At 50.8% G+C, this 16,753-nt stretch overlaps 2 protein-coding genes across 11 annotated transcripts in view; both read right to left on the bottom strand.

Moving 5' to 3' along the window:
* Window positions 1-2,096, bottom strand: part of DDC (dopa decarboxylase) — an 80,063-nt gene extending 77,967 nt beyond the window's left edge. The window contains exon 1 of the mRNA XM_012736014.2: window positions 1,962-2,096. The gene's annotated coding sequence lies outside the window, so the exon portion shown is untranslated. The remainder of the gene's footprint in view (window positions 1-1,961) is intronic.
* Window positions 2,097-13,208: 11,112 nt separating this feature from the next.
* The window catches only part of GRB10 (growth factor receptor bound protein 10), a 171,337-nt gene continuing 167,792 nt past the window's right edge, over window positions 13,209-16,753 (bottom strand). For all 10 annotated transcript variants that reach the window (XM_076006245.1, XM_020289936.2, XM_076006246.1 and 7 more), the window contains 2 exons: window positions 16,157-16,250; window positions 13,209-13,724 (listed from right to left, as the gene is read on the bottom strand). In XM_076006245.1, coding sequence (XP_075862360.1) covers window positions 13,578-13,724; window positions 16,157-16,250 — 241 coding nt within the window. In that variant the 3' untranslated portion in view covers window positions 13,209-13,577. The remainder of the gene's footprint in view (window positions 13,725-16,156; window positions 16,251-16,753) is intronic.

The raw sequence follows: 16,753 nt of genomic DNA, 5'->3' as shown, positions 1-16,753 counted from the left end.
AGAAAGTGTACTTTCTAATTATTAGGTACAGTATACCATATATGTCCAACGAATCAAGATTATTACTTGTGCTGTTGAAATTTTCTAAATCTTTACTAGCTTTTTGTTTGCTAAATTATCATCCAGTTTACTATATAGTTGGTGAAGATGTGTTAAAATCTCCCCCATGATGGTGTCTTTGCTGATTTCTCCCCCATAGTTGTTCCAAGATTTCCTTTAAATATTTAAGGTTCTATACATGTTTAGAATTGAATTATGTTCTTGGTATAGTGAACCATTTATCATTATAAATAATAATAAGTTAAATTACTGAGCCAATTACCCATTTGACCTTGTTAAAATGTGCACACTCTGCAGCTCTTTCTCAGTCATCCCTCCGTGACGGTCTCCAGCCTATCCCCTTTCTTGGACACCAGCGGGGGAGTGACTCTCAGGGACGGCACTGCATGCAGAAGGCTATGTCTCTTCACATGTTATTTAGGAATTTTTAAAAGTCAGAAAGTTATTTAGGTTTTAAGCAGTGCCAACCTTTCCTGGTTTCGAAATGTCATAAATCCTTCCGGAGTGCAAAGTTCTATGCGGACATTCTGTCCCGAACATTTGTCTAGACAAGCCCAAGGAGCAAGGCTAAGTGCTGGAGTGACTGACCCAGGAACAGCAGGAGCACTTGTCGCCTGGACCAAGGTTAAGCAAGAGCAGTCCACGGGTGTGTCCTCAGGGCACACTCCCTTCTGGCTAATACGCCATCCAGGGCTCTGCTGACAGCATCTCTGAACTGGGAGCCGTGGGGTCCTAGGCTGGGCATGGAGATCCTCGCCCAGACGATGATGCCAGCCTTGGCTGGGCATGGCGGCTGCTGCAAGCTGGAGCCATCTTGGAAGCCCAGAGCCTTCCCCACTGGGTCCAGCTCTACTCCCCACTTCCCAGCTGTGATCCATCCCCAGCATTTACCACCTCCCACATTCCTGCCCGCCCCCTCCCATCCCTCCAGATCCTACTTTCTCATCTCCAGGAGGCTCTGATGAGCCCTTTGTGTGAGCCTAGTGCAGTGCCTGTGACTCAGTAAGTGCTTAAGAAATTCAACTTTCCCAGAAATGCAAAGAGAAAGTGACAGCCTGTGAAGTACGAATGATTTAAGTTCTAGTTTATTTCCAGTAGCTGTGACACTTTGTGCTGCCTTTTTCACCTCTCCTGTCTTAGTTGGCTTGCTTTTGAAACAGGGATATGATATGGGAGATAAAGAATGTGAATGCCTTTCTAGACAGGGTCCAATGCAGCTTAGCCGTCAGAAGTCACTGTTTTACCTCACACCTGACGGAGAGCAAAGGTTGCTCCTCAAGCATGCTATCTTCTGAGGGAGCTGCAGTCAGCATGGCGAGTCGCGCCGCATGGGAGACACGGAATTTACCTGTCGGTGGACTGCACGTCTGTCAAAAGGGGGGCGGCCCCACCGAGCCACGGACGTCACAAACGTAAGGGAAGTGTCCGTATTTGCTAATCACCGCCCACGTGCTGGGCATTTTCCATAATTATGGGATTTAATCCTCACAAGAACCTGACAAGGTAGGTACTATAAAAATCTCCACTCTGCAGAGGAAGAAACAGAGGCCCAGGGAACGAAACACCCAGCGCCACCTTGGCGCTACGGGAAGACAGCGGAATCCGCGTCTGCTGCCTTTGCTCCTGAGCCGCGCTGTGGAATCACGCCAGCTCCTCACCCCGTGCGCGCTCTGGGAGTGACCGCGTGTGCAGGGGCAGCACCCGAGGACACGGTCCCTGCAGGACCGAGCACTCCGCCGGCCTGCAGCGTCAGAGAAAGCCCTGGGCCCGTCGCAAGCCCCATTCCGCAAGCGAGTTAACCTTTAAGCAAACGTTCAGCAACGTGGGGCCAGAGAGGCAGGGCACAAGTGTCCCTGTCCCCAGCCCTTACAATCTAATTAAGCACAAAGCCGGAGACTTACCTGCTGGGAGTCCTCGTTCCTCACAGGTCTGCTCTCCTTACTGGGGTCTGCCAGTGTCTGGGACCACTGAGAGGTGCTCAGGCAGGTCACTCACTCTTCTTGCAATTCTGAATCCACACGTTGCCTTGTTCTTGCATTTCCAGCCTTATATTTGGTTAAACATTAATTTCTGATGGTGATAAAGGTCGAGGACGTCTTGAGAAATCTACAGGGCTCCCAAAAGTCACCATACATAGAGAAAATGGGAAATTGTAGCTAAATGTACCTTTATTTACAAAATATTAATTACAAAATTCTACAAAATTTTTCCTTCGTATGGAGACTTTGGGACATCCCGAGAAAGGAATCGCTCTTCTCCGGGGAACCTGAGAAAGCGCACTCCAGCGCGCCTGTCCATCGCAGCCCCCGCAGCCTGGGTCTTTCTTCCTACACAATCTTATGTGCGTCCTGCATTGTCCCAAACAGACCCAGTTTCAATTTTTCAGCCCATTGATTCCAGCCCCACAGCAGTGACATCTGAAGGCAGCCCCCAACCCACGCCCGCACATCTCTGCAGTGTGCTCAGAAATGCCGCGAAGATTTCCAGGTTGATGATTTCAGAGCCCCAGTACTCCCTGTCTTTCCCAAACCCGTTGAAGTGATAGTTGAGATGCGTGAAACAACACTATGAGTGGGATGGACAGATTTCTAGAAAAGCCAAAGTGGATAGAATATCATTAGAGCACAGGGCAGAACTGAGAAGGAGACACTGAGAACCTGCACGGAAATCCTAGATCCTCTCTGCAGACCCGGCACGGCCTGAGTGTGGGGCTCTGCAGGGACAAGCAGGGGAGTGGGGCGAGGCTGTGCTTCAGGCAGCTCCTTAAAGGTTGGGGCACAGGGCAGAGAGAGCTGCCACCAGAGGCTTCTGCCACAGGCTAGATGCAGGGGGCAGCTCTTCCAGTTCTACCCTGGGGGGCAGGAACAGGCTGGGTGGGGGGCCTAGGATTCCTGCTGTTAGTCCTGGAACCTGAGAGAGAAGCAGAGTGACACTGAGGAGACTCCAAGCCTTTGCAAGAGCCACTGGAGAAAAGAGAAAAGAGAAGAAGAAATGGCAAGTCAGCCCTCCAGTGACCCAGACCCAATGCTACGTGTGGATGAGCTGAGGCCTGAAGAAGCAACCGTCCTTGGCAAGGGGAAGAGCAAAGGAAGGGTCTTGCACAGGGGACAGCGTCTGCAAAGGCCCCAAGGCCAGGGAAGCTTGGTGTCTCCCGGGCCCTGAGAGAAAGCCCACCCCAAAGGACCAAAGTGGTGGGTCTTACAAGCTATGTTACATAATTTGCATCCCCCCAACTTCAATACAAGGCACTGGAGTGTTTTTGGAAAGCAGTGACCTCAGCTTATTTATGTTTCAAGATCATTCTGGCTCTTGTGTGGAAAATGCACCATAGGGAGACAGGAGTGAAAGTATTTCCACTCTCCTGGTCTGCAGGAAAGCGCAGACATCCAAGGAATATGGTGGGAGTTTGGGATGGGCTGCAGGAGGAGAGGGTTGAGATGAAGGTGTGCGTGCATGTGTGTGCACTTGTACACATGTGTTGCGAGGTTGCTGGGGAGGAAGGGGCTTGGGGAGAGGAGTGACTTCCCAGTGGTGAAGCCAACAGGGAGGCAGTGATAGTGGTGGACTGGGAGGAAGAGGACTAGTACTGGGTTGGAGCAGATGAAGGACACCAGGAATTGGAAGAATTTGGGAATTAAATTTTAGATACGTCCATAGCATCTGAGTGGAGACGTCCAGTAGACCTTTCCATATATGAGTTCAGACTCAGAAAGCAGGTTTTGCCAGCAAATAAAGTTATGGGTTGAAGTGTCTAGGTGATATTTCAAGCAATAGGACTGGAAAAAGTCATCTATAGAGAAGAGACAGCATGATTTTAAAATTTACAAAAAAGAAAATTAGTAGTAGCATCATTTGGATCAACAGTTTCTCTCCCGGTAGGCAAATCTACACAGGAGTTGCTGTCTGTGCCCCACAGCGGCTGTTTCCAAAATTCCTGTCTTTCTTCTTATAGGTGTGGGCTTTATGGTGAGACTTCCAGTTCCAAAGAAGAAAGAAACCTGCAGCAGGGCGTCTCAGCCTTGGCACTTGTATCGGGGCTCTCCAGAAAGTCAGAAACAATAGGATATAGTATGGGTACACAGGGAAGATCAATTATGGAGGCCAAGAAGCCCAGCTACAGGCTGGAAAACTAGGCTAGCGGTGTGATTCTGAGTGTGAAGGCCTGAGAACCAGGAGCCCTGACATGGAAGCACAGGAGAAGCTGAGTCGGTGTCCTGTGCACTAACTCCATGAATTCAAATGCTCGGCTTTTCCATAAACGTCCCCATAGACACACCCGGAAACCGTGCTTGGCAGCTCTCTGGCATTCCTTAGCCAGGCAAGCTGGGCAGGACAGCGTGGGGAGCGGGGACTGCCCTGTACACTGTGGGATGTTGAGCAGCAGCTGGGCCTTTACTCACCAGCTGCCAGTAGTCCTCGGTTGTGACAACCAAGAATGCCTCCAGACGTTGCACATGCTTCCTGGAAGTAAAGACACCCCTAGTTGGAAGCCCAGATCTAGTGTGACCTTGCTATGTCCTGGGTAGGGGAGGCAGCACGTGCCTTATGGGCTACTTTTGGAAGAGGGTGGCTCTGCAGACCGCAGTCCTGCCTCAGGCCAGTGGCTGCCGGGGGTGGGGGGCAGGGTAAGTCTTTTGTTATTTGGGCAGCAGGAGATGGCCCAGCCCACCTGGTAAAGGGAGGTCCTGGGCAGAGGTCAGGAGACTGTCTTCAGCGGAGAGGGGACACATCAGAATCGACAACTGTAGTTGAGCAGTGATTGCCTGAAGCTGAGAACCCACCCTTTAAAAGCACTGTATTTCTGCGAATGTTTAGGAAATTTGTATTTTGAAAAGATTAGGTCTGCCATTTTTCCTCACTTGCTGGCAAAGTAACAAAACGTCTTTTTCCTTCCTCCTTAAGCCACTTGTCCTTGTCCTTCTGATTCCGCCTAGTGGACAAGTGCCGAGCTTTCCGTGCCAGACCGATCTCGGCCGCAGGGAGCAGGGGTGCCGGGCAGTGGCAGGAATGCAGCCCAGGCATCCGTAGACCAGTGCAGGCCTGGCTTTGTCACGTGACAGCTGCGGGCACCTGGGCGGGCACGCGGGCAAGGGGCAGGGGCTCAGGCGGGGAGTGGGACTGCAGGGGCTGCGCCGCCTCCCCCCGGAAACCGTCCGCAGCACCCCGTGTTCAAAGGGAGCCCATCATGGGCCGAGCTGGGCTGGAGGCTGCCGCAGCCTCCAGGGGCATTTCCCAGGTGTGCCGTGCGGCCGGCATGCTCCTTGAGGGCAACTCGAGCACTTTGGGACTCAATCCTCAGCCTTTCCCACCACGCACTACCAGCATCGCTGCACTTAGCAGCTAAAAGTCTGATGGTTGGGGAGAGATGAAGATGAAGCAGATTCATGGATCATAAACTCCTAGAGCTCACGGGCAGCTGGGGCTTGTCCCGCCCACCTGTGGCGCTCCCGTGTCGAAGGTTTCCATTCCACAGGCCTTGAGAGCGCATGGGACGCGCAGGGTCGCAGAGCCCTGCGGGCACTCTGATGAGCTGGGGCGCTGACGCCACAGTGTGCTTTTACAGGTGTGCTCAACGATTCCCCAGGTCACGCTGCTACCACGTGGCAGAGGAAGCCACCAGCCTGGTTCTCTTGATAGCCTCTAAAATCTCTTTCCCAACCTACTGAATCAGAACCCTGGAGTAGGGCCAGGAACGTCTCTGCGCTGCACCATGTTGAAAGCACTCGTCTTGAAGAGAAAGCATCAGAAAAGCAAGTTTGGTACAGCCCAGCGGGCCCAGTCTTGCAGGTGGGCTCAGCTATACAATCAGCACAGAGTAAGAAAATCGACAATGTTCCAAATTACTCTAGAAAGTACCCAAATCCTCCCATAAAGCATGGTACAGTGCAATCATATCTTATGTAAAAGGGAAATAGTGCAGAAACATATTAATGATATTTTAATGTCTACACTAAATAATGCAAGTCCCCTTCCCTCAATTAAAACATATGCCAAGACGGCCATTTCTTTACCCTTTTCTGTGCTTTCCTCATGAAATTGAGACATGATACCTGCAGTGTCAGCAGCCACCTTGTCCCCAAGATGACAAAGCCACACACACAGTATGGCAGGGAAGGAATGTAGGCACCGAGGACACCGATGACATTGCAGGGCCCTTGCACACCCTTGGACTAGCCACCTCTTGTCATTATGTGTTATGTCAGAAAGAAAAGCTCCCTTTACTGAAGCCACTGTGGTCCTATTTTCAACCCCCTTTGTTCCCCAAGGAGGACAGAGGCCGTGGGGCATCGACTCTGCGCATCTAGATCCCTGTTGTCTTCCTCATCCCTGCCTCAGGGAAGGAAGTCACCAGCCTTTTCCCCAGTGCAGTCATTGCTCTTTCTTTCCATTTCCTTCCTTTACTTAAGTTTCCCTATCTCTGCAAACCCTACTCCTCACTCTAAAAACATCTTTTAATTTTGTCTCCAATTTTCATTCCCTTATAAAATACCATTCTTTTGCTTCACTTCACATCCAAAAGTCTTAGGAGAAGAGGCGCTAGAAGGCTGCGCTCCCCACCAGGAGAGATGAGCAGGAACGCCCGGCCCTGTGGCCACTTTCACTGCTCAATCTATCCGAACTTTTATAGCTTGGACATTGCTGATTGGCCTTGCCTCCCTGCATCTGACCTTCCTTGACTTTGTGACATCATTTTCTCCTACCTTTCTGACCCAAGTCCCAACCGAGGCTATCTAGCATGGTTTTCTATCCCCAGCCGAGCCCCTAAATCACCTTGTTTTTGACACTTTCCACTGTTCCCTCCCTCCCTTACCCAAGGTGGGGGCAGGGAACCTTTGGCGCTCCCTCTGAACCCCCACCATGCAATGGACTTCACTGCTGTATAGTGTCTCCCCAGTCCTACGTAGTAGACACCGTTACCCGCCAAACACCTGCCCTCACCCCATTTTCCTTTACTAATAGAACTCACTTTTTTTCAGCTGTTCACTCCTCCCCCATGAGACCCAGGGATGGCAACACCATTCCCAACACAAGCAGCAGATCCTGACTAGTCTGAACCAAAGAGAGTAATCTCCTTCTCCTTCCCAGTGATACCTTTCTAAATGGACATGCGACCCAATTCTGGGGAATATGTCCGCCAGGGAACTTCTGAGAAAAGTTTTCTTTCTTCTAATAAGAGATGTAGGAAGAAATGGTTCTATTTCTTCCTTTGGATGCTGTGATGTCTGATGTCATGGCCGCAACTGCTGCAGCCACCTCACCTTTGGCCTGGATTGGGTGCCAACGCACACAGAGCAGGACAGATCCAAGAGTATTACAGAGAGGAGGAATTAGAACTCTAATGCACATGACACCTGTCCTACCTCTAAACTATGTTATATTTGAAACAATAAATAGCTTGTTGTTCAAGCCAAAAAAAAAAAAAAAAAAACAACAATGCCAAGAATCGCACAATCTTGAAAGCGTCTGGCTGGGTGAGTCCTAAACTGTGCTCTGTCACCATGGCCCACCTTAACTCAGAAACAAACACCTACCATGCCTTGTCAAGATTAGGTTTGGATCATGTAGACCGATCCCTGTTTTAAATGTCATTGCCCAGGATAAAACCATCCGTCGCTGGAGAAGCCCTGCACAGACGATTCTTGCTCCTGCAGCAACGAGGGGCTGTGTCTTCAGACAGGCCCCAGATGAAGTTTCTCCTTAGGGGCCCTGTGCAAACTTACACACTTTATGCTCAAACAGTAACGTCATACTTGATCTGGGGAGATGCCCACATGACAGTATGCTCACAGTAATGGCGAGTCATTTGGGAAGCATGAAATTCACCTTTTTTACTTCTGGCTCACTCCAGAGCATTTGCTGATTGAGCAGGTTGATATCCGGTTGGGAAGCACGTTTTTCTTAGGGGGGCGTGGGGGAGGGGCTAGGCAGACACAGTTGAGTTTTGTGTACAGCACACGTCTGTGATGTTAAGGCACTGGACCCCGCCATAATCAGAAAGCAAGGCAGACCAAAGCCAGAAGACAGAGGGCTATTGTTCATTCTGTCATGACGTTCGTGTCTTACCTGTGGGGTGACACGCAGGTGGAGGCTTTGGCAATTCGGAGCATCCACCAGACGTAGGAAGACTGACTCTCGAACGAAGCCCCGCATTCCCATCGCCCCTGTGCCCTGCGATCGCAGCTCTCACTACCTGCACCAGACCAGGACTGCCCCACAGGCCCGCCCCGGATGGCGGCAGTGCTCTGAGTGCTCCCCAGCAAGGTGGCTGCGACCACACGTGGCTATGATCGCCCGACACGCGGCTGCTGCAGAGGAGGGACTGATTTCTCATTTTTTTTCTAATTAAAATGTAAATAGTCGTGTGTGACGAGGGGTGTTGTATTGGGAAGAACACGCTTTGGCTGAGGCTGCACACTCTGCCTGCCTGTGGTCACATCACCTCACATTCACCTCCCTCCAGGGCTCTGCTCGCCTCGCCCTCCCCCGGCCTCTGTGCGGCGGCTCTCACAGCCACCCGTGTGCACGTGTGTGACGATGCAGTTACCAGAGGGGTTTTTTATTTTCCAAAATTATCTACCATAACTTTTATTTCAAATAATAAGTCTTCATAGTTACCCAAAATATCTTATTTGCATTAGAACAAACACGGGGAAAATGTGGTTCTACTGTAAACTAATCAGATGTCATTTCAGGAGACTGGTCTGGAAGGTGAGCGAAGGTTGAATGTGAAGGTGATATGACCACAGGCAGCGAGACCAGTTAGTTCCAGGATCAGTCGTCATGGCTTATGTTGCCAAGTCCTTGAAATTCTCACTCAGCCCTTGGACGTAAGGTTTTTTTTTTTTTTTTTTTTTTTGGTCCTGCTAGCATGGAACAGCCTTTGTCATTTTCCCTACACAAACTTCCTGGAAATGGCTAGTCCAAGAAAAATTCACCTTCTTCAAAGAACCAGTACTGGTTTTCCATCTTCTATGAAGATAATCCAAAATAAAAGAAGAAAACAAATTTTAAAAAGATGGCAGTAGAGAGCAGTCATTAGAAAAACACTGCCACGAGTAGATTAAAATCCCAAGCAAACATTACATCATGATTAAAAACAAAAAAACCACCAAGCAATCGCTTAGCAAAAGCTCCAAGCAGAGCTACAAGAGCTCGGGGACTACACAAAAAAAGCCCCAGAGGTCCAAAGGGGAAGGCGGGAAAATGAAGCCGCCCTGGCCATGACATCCTGGGAGAGAGGCACGAGAGGACGGGACCGAGGCGGCAACAGGCAACACAAGACCAAATGCCCGTGAGAGCAGACGGGGCTCGAGAGAAAGCACGTGTTTTGAGAGGCAGATGAAAGGGATCCCCCAGCCACACACAATTGTCTTTTAAAAAAAGGCCCAGAAGTGCATTTAGACGTGATGCGAGAAACACTCCCAGAATCAAATGAGACTTTGCTCTAGAGCAAAATCTGGAGACTGGAGGTGCACACCGTGTCCCCACCAAGGCCAACCCCGGGGCCTCTTCCCTTCCCTGGAAGGGTCCTCAGTGCCCTGCGTGGCCCCTGCCGGGCCTGCGCCCACGCACCCGCTCTGCCTCCTGGGCAGGTCCTGTGCGTGTGGCCGGGAACGGCACGTGGCCCCACTGTCTTAAGACAGGTTCTCATCTGTGCTTTTATGACTGCTGTGTGACTTCCAGGATGAAAAGCGGCAAGACTGATTACCATTCTGAAACCAGAAGCCGTACGATATTTTTACATTTAACAAACTAAAGCTTTTATTTTTAAAAAATCTCGTAATTTTACTAGTCACTCAAAATATGTTGTAAAAACCAACTAAGAACGTGACAGAAGCACGAGATCGTGTCAGTGTTGTGATGTGAGTGCCCTCTTTGAATCCCACCTGCTGGTCTGTGTGACACCTGTGTCATCTTATTTGGCGCCACCACCATAGACAGATGCCGGCCCAGCGGCTCCTCACCCACGCAGGCTCTCCTTGTCATAGGACTGTGAGTATTAGAGGGGCTGGTGTGGACTGTGGCTTCCCAGGTGGCTTGTCCCTGAAGGCTGCCTGCGTCTGGCCTACCAGAAACTGAGGACTCAGATTCTGAGAGCTCCGGACACCAGAAGGGCCCTCCCGCTGGCAGACGGGGCTGGCACGGGACAATCGGCAGACTCTGGCTGACTGGGGTGGGGCAGGGAGGAGTCAGGAGACGGCATGTCATGCCCAAGTGTCGGGTCAGCAGGGCCTTCAGGGGTCCCCAGTGAGGGCACGGGTGAGCAGTGATCACAGCGTCCATCCCTCACTCTTTCTGCCAACTTCTTTTTGACTAGAATCACAGGTTCTTGACATTTTACTTGTCCCACTGCAGTGGAAAAAACCTGCCACCTGGGCTTGTCAAAGGTGAATGTTTGAGTTGCCTGGGGCCCTTATGAGCCCTCATGAACGTCTGACTGCTGCCGAGAGCTGCGGTCCGGGCGCCGTGTGGTGGGGTGGGAGGGCCGCGGCCGCCTGTGCCTGACACGTCCCCAACAGCCATCCATCCCTGGGGCTGGTTTCTAACTCGTGATAAGAAGTGCGTTTTCAATACTCTAAGTCATTTTCAAAGGTTTCTAGTGAACGATCGGCCAGAGTGATTTAACACACACACACAAACATTACACACAACAGCAAATGAAGAACACAGTATTCATGTTTATTTCTAATTACAAGAAACAGAACATCAGTCCCTTATTTGTACAAAAATACCTGAAAGTTTACAATTAGGTTCACGAGCCAAGGAGCTATGTACAGAATGAAGCAAAGCACGTGGAATAAAGGTTTTGTCTCTTAATACCGTCCGCACTCCCTGAACACGCTTCCACGCCAGGCCATGCATGGTCACTGCGGCTTACACAGTGACATCACACATCTGTCACTAGCTAGCCCGCCCCTGGAAAGGCGGTCACACTGTCAGGTATTAAGTGCAGAGAAGACAAACATCTAGGCTGAGGCACATGTTTCTTCAAGGTTTAGCAAACAACAACAACAAAAAAGTGTTCTGGAACTCTAACCCTAATGTAACAGAGCTCACCTATTAAACTCTAATAACCAAAGCATCTGGCGTTTTCCTTCTCAGCTTTGTCCTGGCTGCTACACGGAGTTTTCATTTAGAAAGGAAAGTCACAGGCAGAGATACATAGTCAACAGGCTCCAAAACAACCCTGAGCTGTCCCCTTTACATTCATGGCAATTAAATACAAAAATAAAAGTCACTGTCCGTCCGTCCCTGGTTTGCGGGACTTCTCGTTTTCAGGTGAAATTGCCAGCGCCCGGCTCGAGGCTGGGGCCGGGAGCCTTAGAAGTCTACACCGCGCAGGGCGGCTTACATTCTCCAACAATTCGCTTCGCTGGGGAAGTACAAAAGACTATGTCAAACCAGCTACATACAAAACTGCGAATCAGAGTCAAGCTTTTGTTCTCCTTTAAATAAAACGCATATTTATAAATACGGAACACTGCAGATACGAGCTGTCTACTGGCGAGGCGCGGCGGGTTAGCACTGATGGCACTGGTCTACATAAACACAAGAGAGAAGTCCTAGAGCTGTTTTCCTGTAAAGGTTTTACCTCAAACCAGTGAAGGGAGGGAAGCGTCACGGCCTAACTGAAGCATCTGTCCCTACAGTGAAGGCGGCGGGGTCGCGCCGCCGGGCATGAGCTTGGGAATCACCGCACTGTCGACTGCTCGCAAGGCTAACTGGCTGCGAAAGGAAGGAAATGCAATGCGCACTTACGGCTAAGAACACGTTTTGCTAGGAAACTCTTCACTTGCACAAGCGGACGTTTCACGGACAACAACTAGAGTGCGGCCTGCGACTACAACGCAGCGCCGCACGGCGACAGACCCCGCCGGCGCTCGCGGGCTCCCGGCCGCCCGAGGCAGGCGCGGCCCCGGCGGCAGCTCCTCAGGGAGCCGCAGCGGCTCGCGGGCAGGCCAGCGGCCAGCACAGAGGAGCCGGCCAGGTGTCGTCTCGGAGAGGACATGCTCTGCTCACCACAGTAGTCTGTGTCTTTCAAGGGAGTCCCTTCTGCTTTGCAGGGGTCAATGGTAAGGAAACGCCACTTGCACGCCTGACAACTCAGCTAAGGGGACGTGGCAAAGGGTGCCGCCCGGGGGCGGAGGGGACCAGGTGGCAACTCGAGCCACCTCTCACTCTCTCCCAGAGCGGGGAGCGAGCGTGGTGTTGATAAGACGCTTCAATGTCCACAGCCACCGTGAGGTACTTCGGACCCCAAGCCAGCGGAGAAGCCTCGGGCTGCGCGCGCGCTGGCCTGGGCTTGTCAGCAGGACGGAGCTCCTCGGGCACAGCTCCGTAAGCGTCAGCCTGTGCCTGTGCCCTCTGCGGAGTTTCCGTGTCTTTATCACCATGGAAACCCACGGGATGCAGCAGGAAGCCAACAAGGTGCCCTCTTCTCTTTAGATCCTTTCATCCCGAGGGACGTGACCACGGAGCGACTCGCGCCACCACAGCAGGGGCACGAGGGCCGTGCTAGAGCAGGCTGCAGGGGCACGAGGGCCGTGCTAGAGCAGGCTGCAGGGGCACGAGGGCCGTGCTAGAGCAGGCTGCAGGCTCCGGACACGCAAGGCTGAGTGCCCAGTGGGCTTCGCGGCATCTACCGCCGGCAGGCGATGGGGCCCGGTGCGTCTCGAGAAGGCGGCCCACAGCACTGTGCAGGCGAGGCCTCAGCCCGCCGGGCGGGGACACTGAATGTCCCACAGAAATAGAGTCTCCTGCACTGTGGAGAACAACACGCACTAGTAACAAGAGGATCTGACATTTGAGTATAGAGAAGTGAGTAACAGACTGTGGACGCTTGACTGAGTCCACAAAACATGCCAAATGCCTACCACGGTTGACACCTTTTATTTTAACAAAAAAGCTTTTCAAGTATACTGGGAAGGGCTGGGTGGTTTGCAATTTGGGAGCTGAATCCACACTGGTGATGGGCTGAGGGTGTGGGCTACCCTCCGGACACACGGGGGCCCACGTGCAGTCTCATGTCTGCCCACTTGAAACTCTTTATGTCCTACATGAGTCGAAAAGCCACATCCCCTCCTACCATAGGCTGAATATAAGATGGAAAACAAAGGAGTGCAAAAAAGTGATCAATACAAAAAAAGTAAACATATCAGTTTTAATTGTCAAGATTAATCCAGGGCAAGAGTTCATTTCCAATCACTTCTTTCCGGTTCTTCTTCATAAGTGGCCCAGCCAAGATGGTCATTCCAGTTTAATTCTCAAATTTGCGCTGGATCTTGCATGCCCTCCTGATTTGGCCGACGCAGGGGGGGGAGCTATCCTGCTGGATTCGCAGCAGCAAATTGTCGTTAAGTCCAACAAACTAGTCAATCTTGGTCGGCTGGCACCGAACAAACCCTCTCACTCTGAGTCCCAGGTGCAGAACAGACGTGAATTCTTAAACAACATACAGACCTCTTCTTCATTCCAGTGTCGCCTTCCTCCAGTCTTCGCCAAGGGCACGTCTGAGGTCATAAGGCCACGCGGGTGCAGTGGTGCTTGAGTTTGCAAGGCAGGACTCCTTTGTTCAGCTGGTAAAAGTCGACCAGCTGGATCAGGTCAGAGAATTTGGTGTTTCCATCATCAAGGGTGAAGAATGTCTGCCCATCATCCTCACACTGGAAAGACACAAGAACACTTGCCAAGTTAGAGGCCATGACCTCAGGGAACAGAGCAGGACCCATGGTTTGATTCCTGAGGGACACACTGGAGTCAGCGAGGTAGGCTAGAAAATGCAGGGCGGGAAGGCTGGGGAATGGCATGTTTGTGCTGGGGGCCGCCATGTCGCCCAGCGACGGGTGTGCCCGGCTCCCCTGCGCTCCGAGGGGGTCCTGGGGTCTCTCCCTTCTCATGAGAAGTACGCTGCCCAGCTAACTTCTAAGTAGCCACCGTGCACGGCACACCCCACAAAGAGCACGTGGACCTAGGCCCTTACTGTATGCCCTCAGGCCACCTCTTTACGCCCCTGAGGCTCGATGTGCTCCATTACGAAGCAACTGTCACATCGCTGTCAGGGTTTAATAAGATCATGCAGGCAGAGCAACCTTCCTAGGTCCTGCAACATTCGGCAGCTGTTTTTCTTAAAACAGAGGAACACCATAGCGTCCCCAAGAAAGCATCCCCTAACACCTGCTGTAACTCAGTGGGTTGGCATTCAGTGACTGCAGGGCAGTGCAGAATGAGAAAGTGACGCTGCCCGTTCACATGGAGTAGGTCAGCTTCACACTGCAGGCGAGTTTTGAACTTGAACCGCTCCTTACCTCCAGAACACTGCTAGAGCTAACAGCCACCCAGCCTGTTTTCACCCACAGAGACTGCAAGTTTGTTGCTTAAGTCCCAAGTTACTGTTTCTTTGTTACTTACAGGATTTGGGGTTATTTGGGAGAATGGCATTACATACTCTGCACCCCATGAAATACTTTGCCATTTTATTTTGTTTTTTAAGCTAAGAGAATTATAATGTGTGTCAATAATACAGTGCAGTGGAAGATCACAGAGGACTGTGAATAGACTTTCGCGTGTTTGATGTGAGGTGGAACCGGGGAGGCCTGGGCCCGCTCCCAAAAGCTGCTCCTTTCTCTTAGCGTGGGGCAGGGCGGGCGGCTAAAAGCCACTGGCCTCGTCTTCCTCATCGCTCAGACGGGGGCACTGGAACAGAGCGGGAAGCACAGCGGAGAGTGTGTGGTGGGCTGCTTCCCCACTTCGCAGAAGCCTTGCAAGACTCCCCTCATGCTGTGCTGGTCCACAGCGTCCTGTCATTACATGATTCTTGAGACTGTGGCCAAGGGGGGTCCAGCGAGCTTGGAAAAGTCCAGGCATGCCTCCGTGAAGCGGACACGCCGTCAAGCCTTCTCAGAGCCTTTGCTTTGCCCACGTGCAGGCTGAGTCTCTGAGAGGAGACTATCTGGTCATGCTCTTTTGGCAAATTATTTCCTGGATCTGGGTTTCATAGGAAACATTTCACGGAAGTTATCATTACCTGTAGATTTTTTTTTTTGAAACAGAGTCTCACTCTGTTGCTTGGGCTAGAGTGCCGTGGCGTCAGCCTAGCTCACAGCAACCTCAAACCCCTGGGCCCAAGTGATCCTCCTGCCTCAGTCTCCTGAGTAGCTGGGACTATAGGCATGCGCCACCATGCCTGGCTAATTTTTTCTATATATATTTTAGTTGTCCAGCTAATTTCTTTCTATGCTTTTAGTAGAGAGGGGGTCTCGCTCTTGCTCAGGCTGCTCTTGAACTCCTGAGCTCAAATGATCCACCCACCTCAACCTCCCAGAGTGTTAGTATTACAGGCGTGAGCCTCTGTGCCTGGTCCATTACCTGCAGTTTGTCAGTTCATTATGTAAAACCTCTGCAATTAATTTTGTGTCTCATATCCCCAGCTAAACTGTGTGTTCTTGGTGGTGCTGATATAACACTCAAATCGCAAACTGGACTTTAAACTTCAGCACACTGAAGGGTGAGTTAAATGTGCGTTAGACACATCTAACAATAATTGCTATGTGAAAAAAGTGGTATTGACTAACATACTCCATAAGGATGTTTTTGGAATTGTTCAATGGCAGAATCTGTCTTTTGATCTAAGGACCACATGGAAGGAGGAACATAATTTCTCTTTGGGGTGAGTACATACCAGCACAAGTCAGAAAATCCCTTGGACGCGAGTGGCCACCTGTTGAATCTGCTGTACAACCCCCGTTGTCCTGACTGCAGGTGCGCACAGCCACTGTGCCCCTCCACGCCTGTCCTCCTCCCCATCCCTGCCCTCTGACCTCGACCTGCCCTGTCAGGTGCCTTTTCAGCTGCAGCTAAGGGGGGAGGGAGGGCTCAGCACAGTTCCAGCACTTGCTTCATTTCTAGAGAAACATGGTTCCAATTTCAAAGAACAAAACTCTGAAGAAACTCTTGAAAGTTTCTCACCTGTGAGCTTCAAATCGTCTGATATTTCTCAACCTATAGTCTTGTTAGTTTATAGCTAGAAAAAAATTGCACTAAGAATGAAACCAGAAAACAAAACCATAAGGATGGGTCTGAAAATACCAATACTTACAGGTAAGATCTGGAAATTTTTAATTTTCTGGTGATGACACAGTGTGAGTACAAACGCCTTTGGATTACTCTGGCTGTCACGGAGGAGAAAAAGCCTGGGGAATGGAAAATAATCACTTGCTAAAACTTTTTACAATCCAGAACACACATACACACATACACACTCCCTAGCCCAGGTGACAGGATGGCCTTGCAGCCTTGAAGCTTTAGAGTTCTGGTATCTGAGTGGCCTCTAGTGGCAACAGCAAACTCAAATTGTCATTCTCCATTGAAACAGGCCAGGACTCCTTCGGGATATGCCTCACTCCAGGGACAAGGGAGGGAAACCACAGGACGGAGCCAGAACATTTTGTGCCAGAGAGTCAGGAAGTACTCAAAGAATAATAGGAACATGTCAAAAAGACACAAGAGGCAGGCTGGCTAAATCTGGGCAGCAAATGAACAGAAGTAACGGACTGTAACGCATAAAACGGGAAGCCATGAGTCCATGCTAGTATTTATAAATAAATGAGCAAATAAATTAGGCAAAGGGAAAGCTCTTCTTCCTTAGAAGAGAATGCCAAGCCAAATAAATAAAGGAATGATGCATTAGAAACTA

The sequence above is a fragment of the Microcebus murinus genome, chromosome 9, assembly GCF_040939455.1.
Source record: "Microcebus murinus isolate Inina chromosome 9, M.murinus_Inina_mat1.0, whole genome shotgun sequence".
NCBI lineage: Eukaryota > Metazoa > Chordata > Mammalia > Primates > Cheirogaleidae > Microcebus > Microcebus murinus.
The sequence above is the reverse complement of the archived record's forward strand: the minus strand, read 5'-3'. Positions and strand labels throughout refer to the sequence as shown.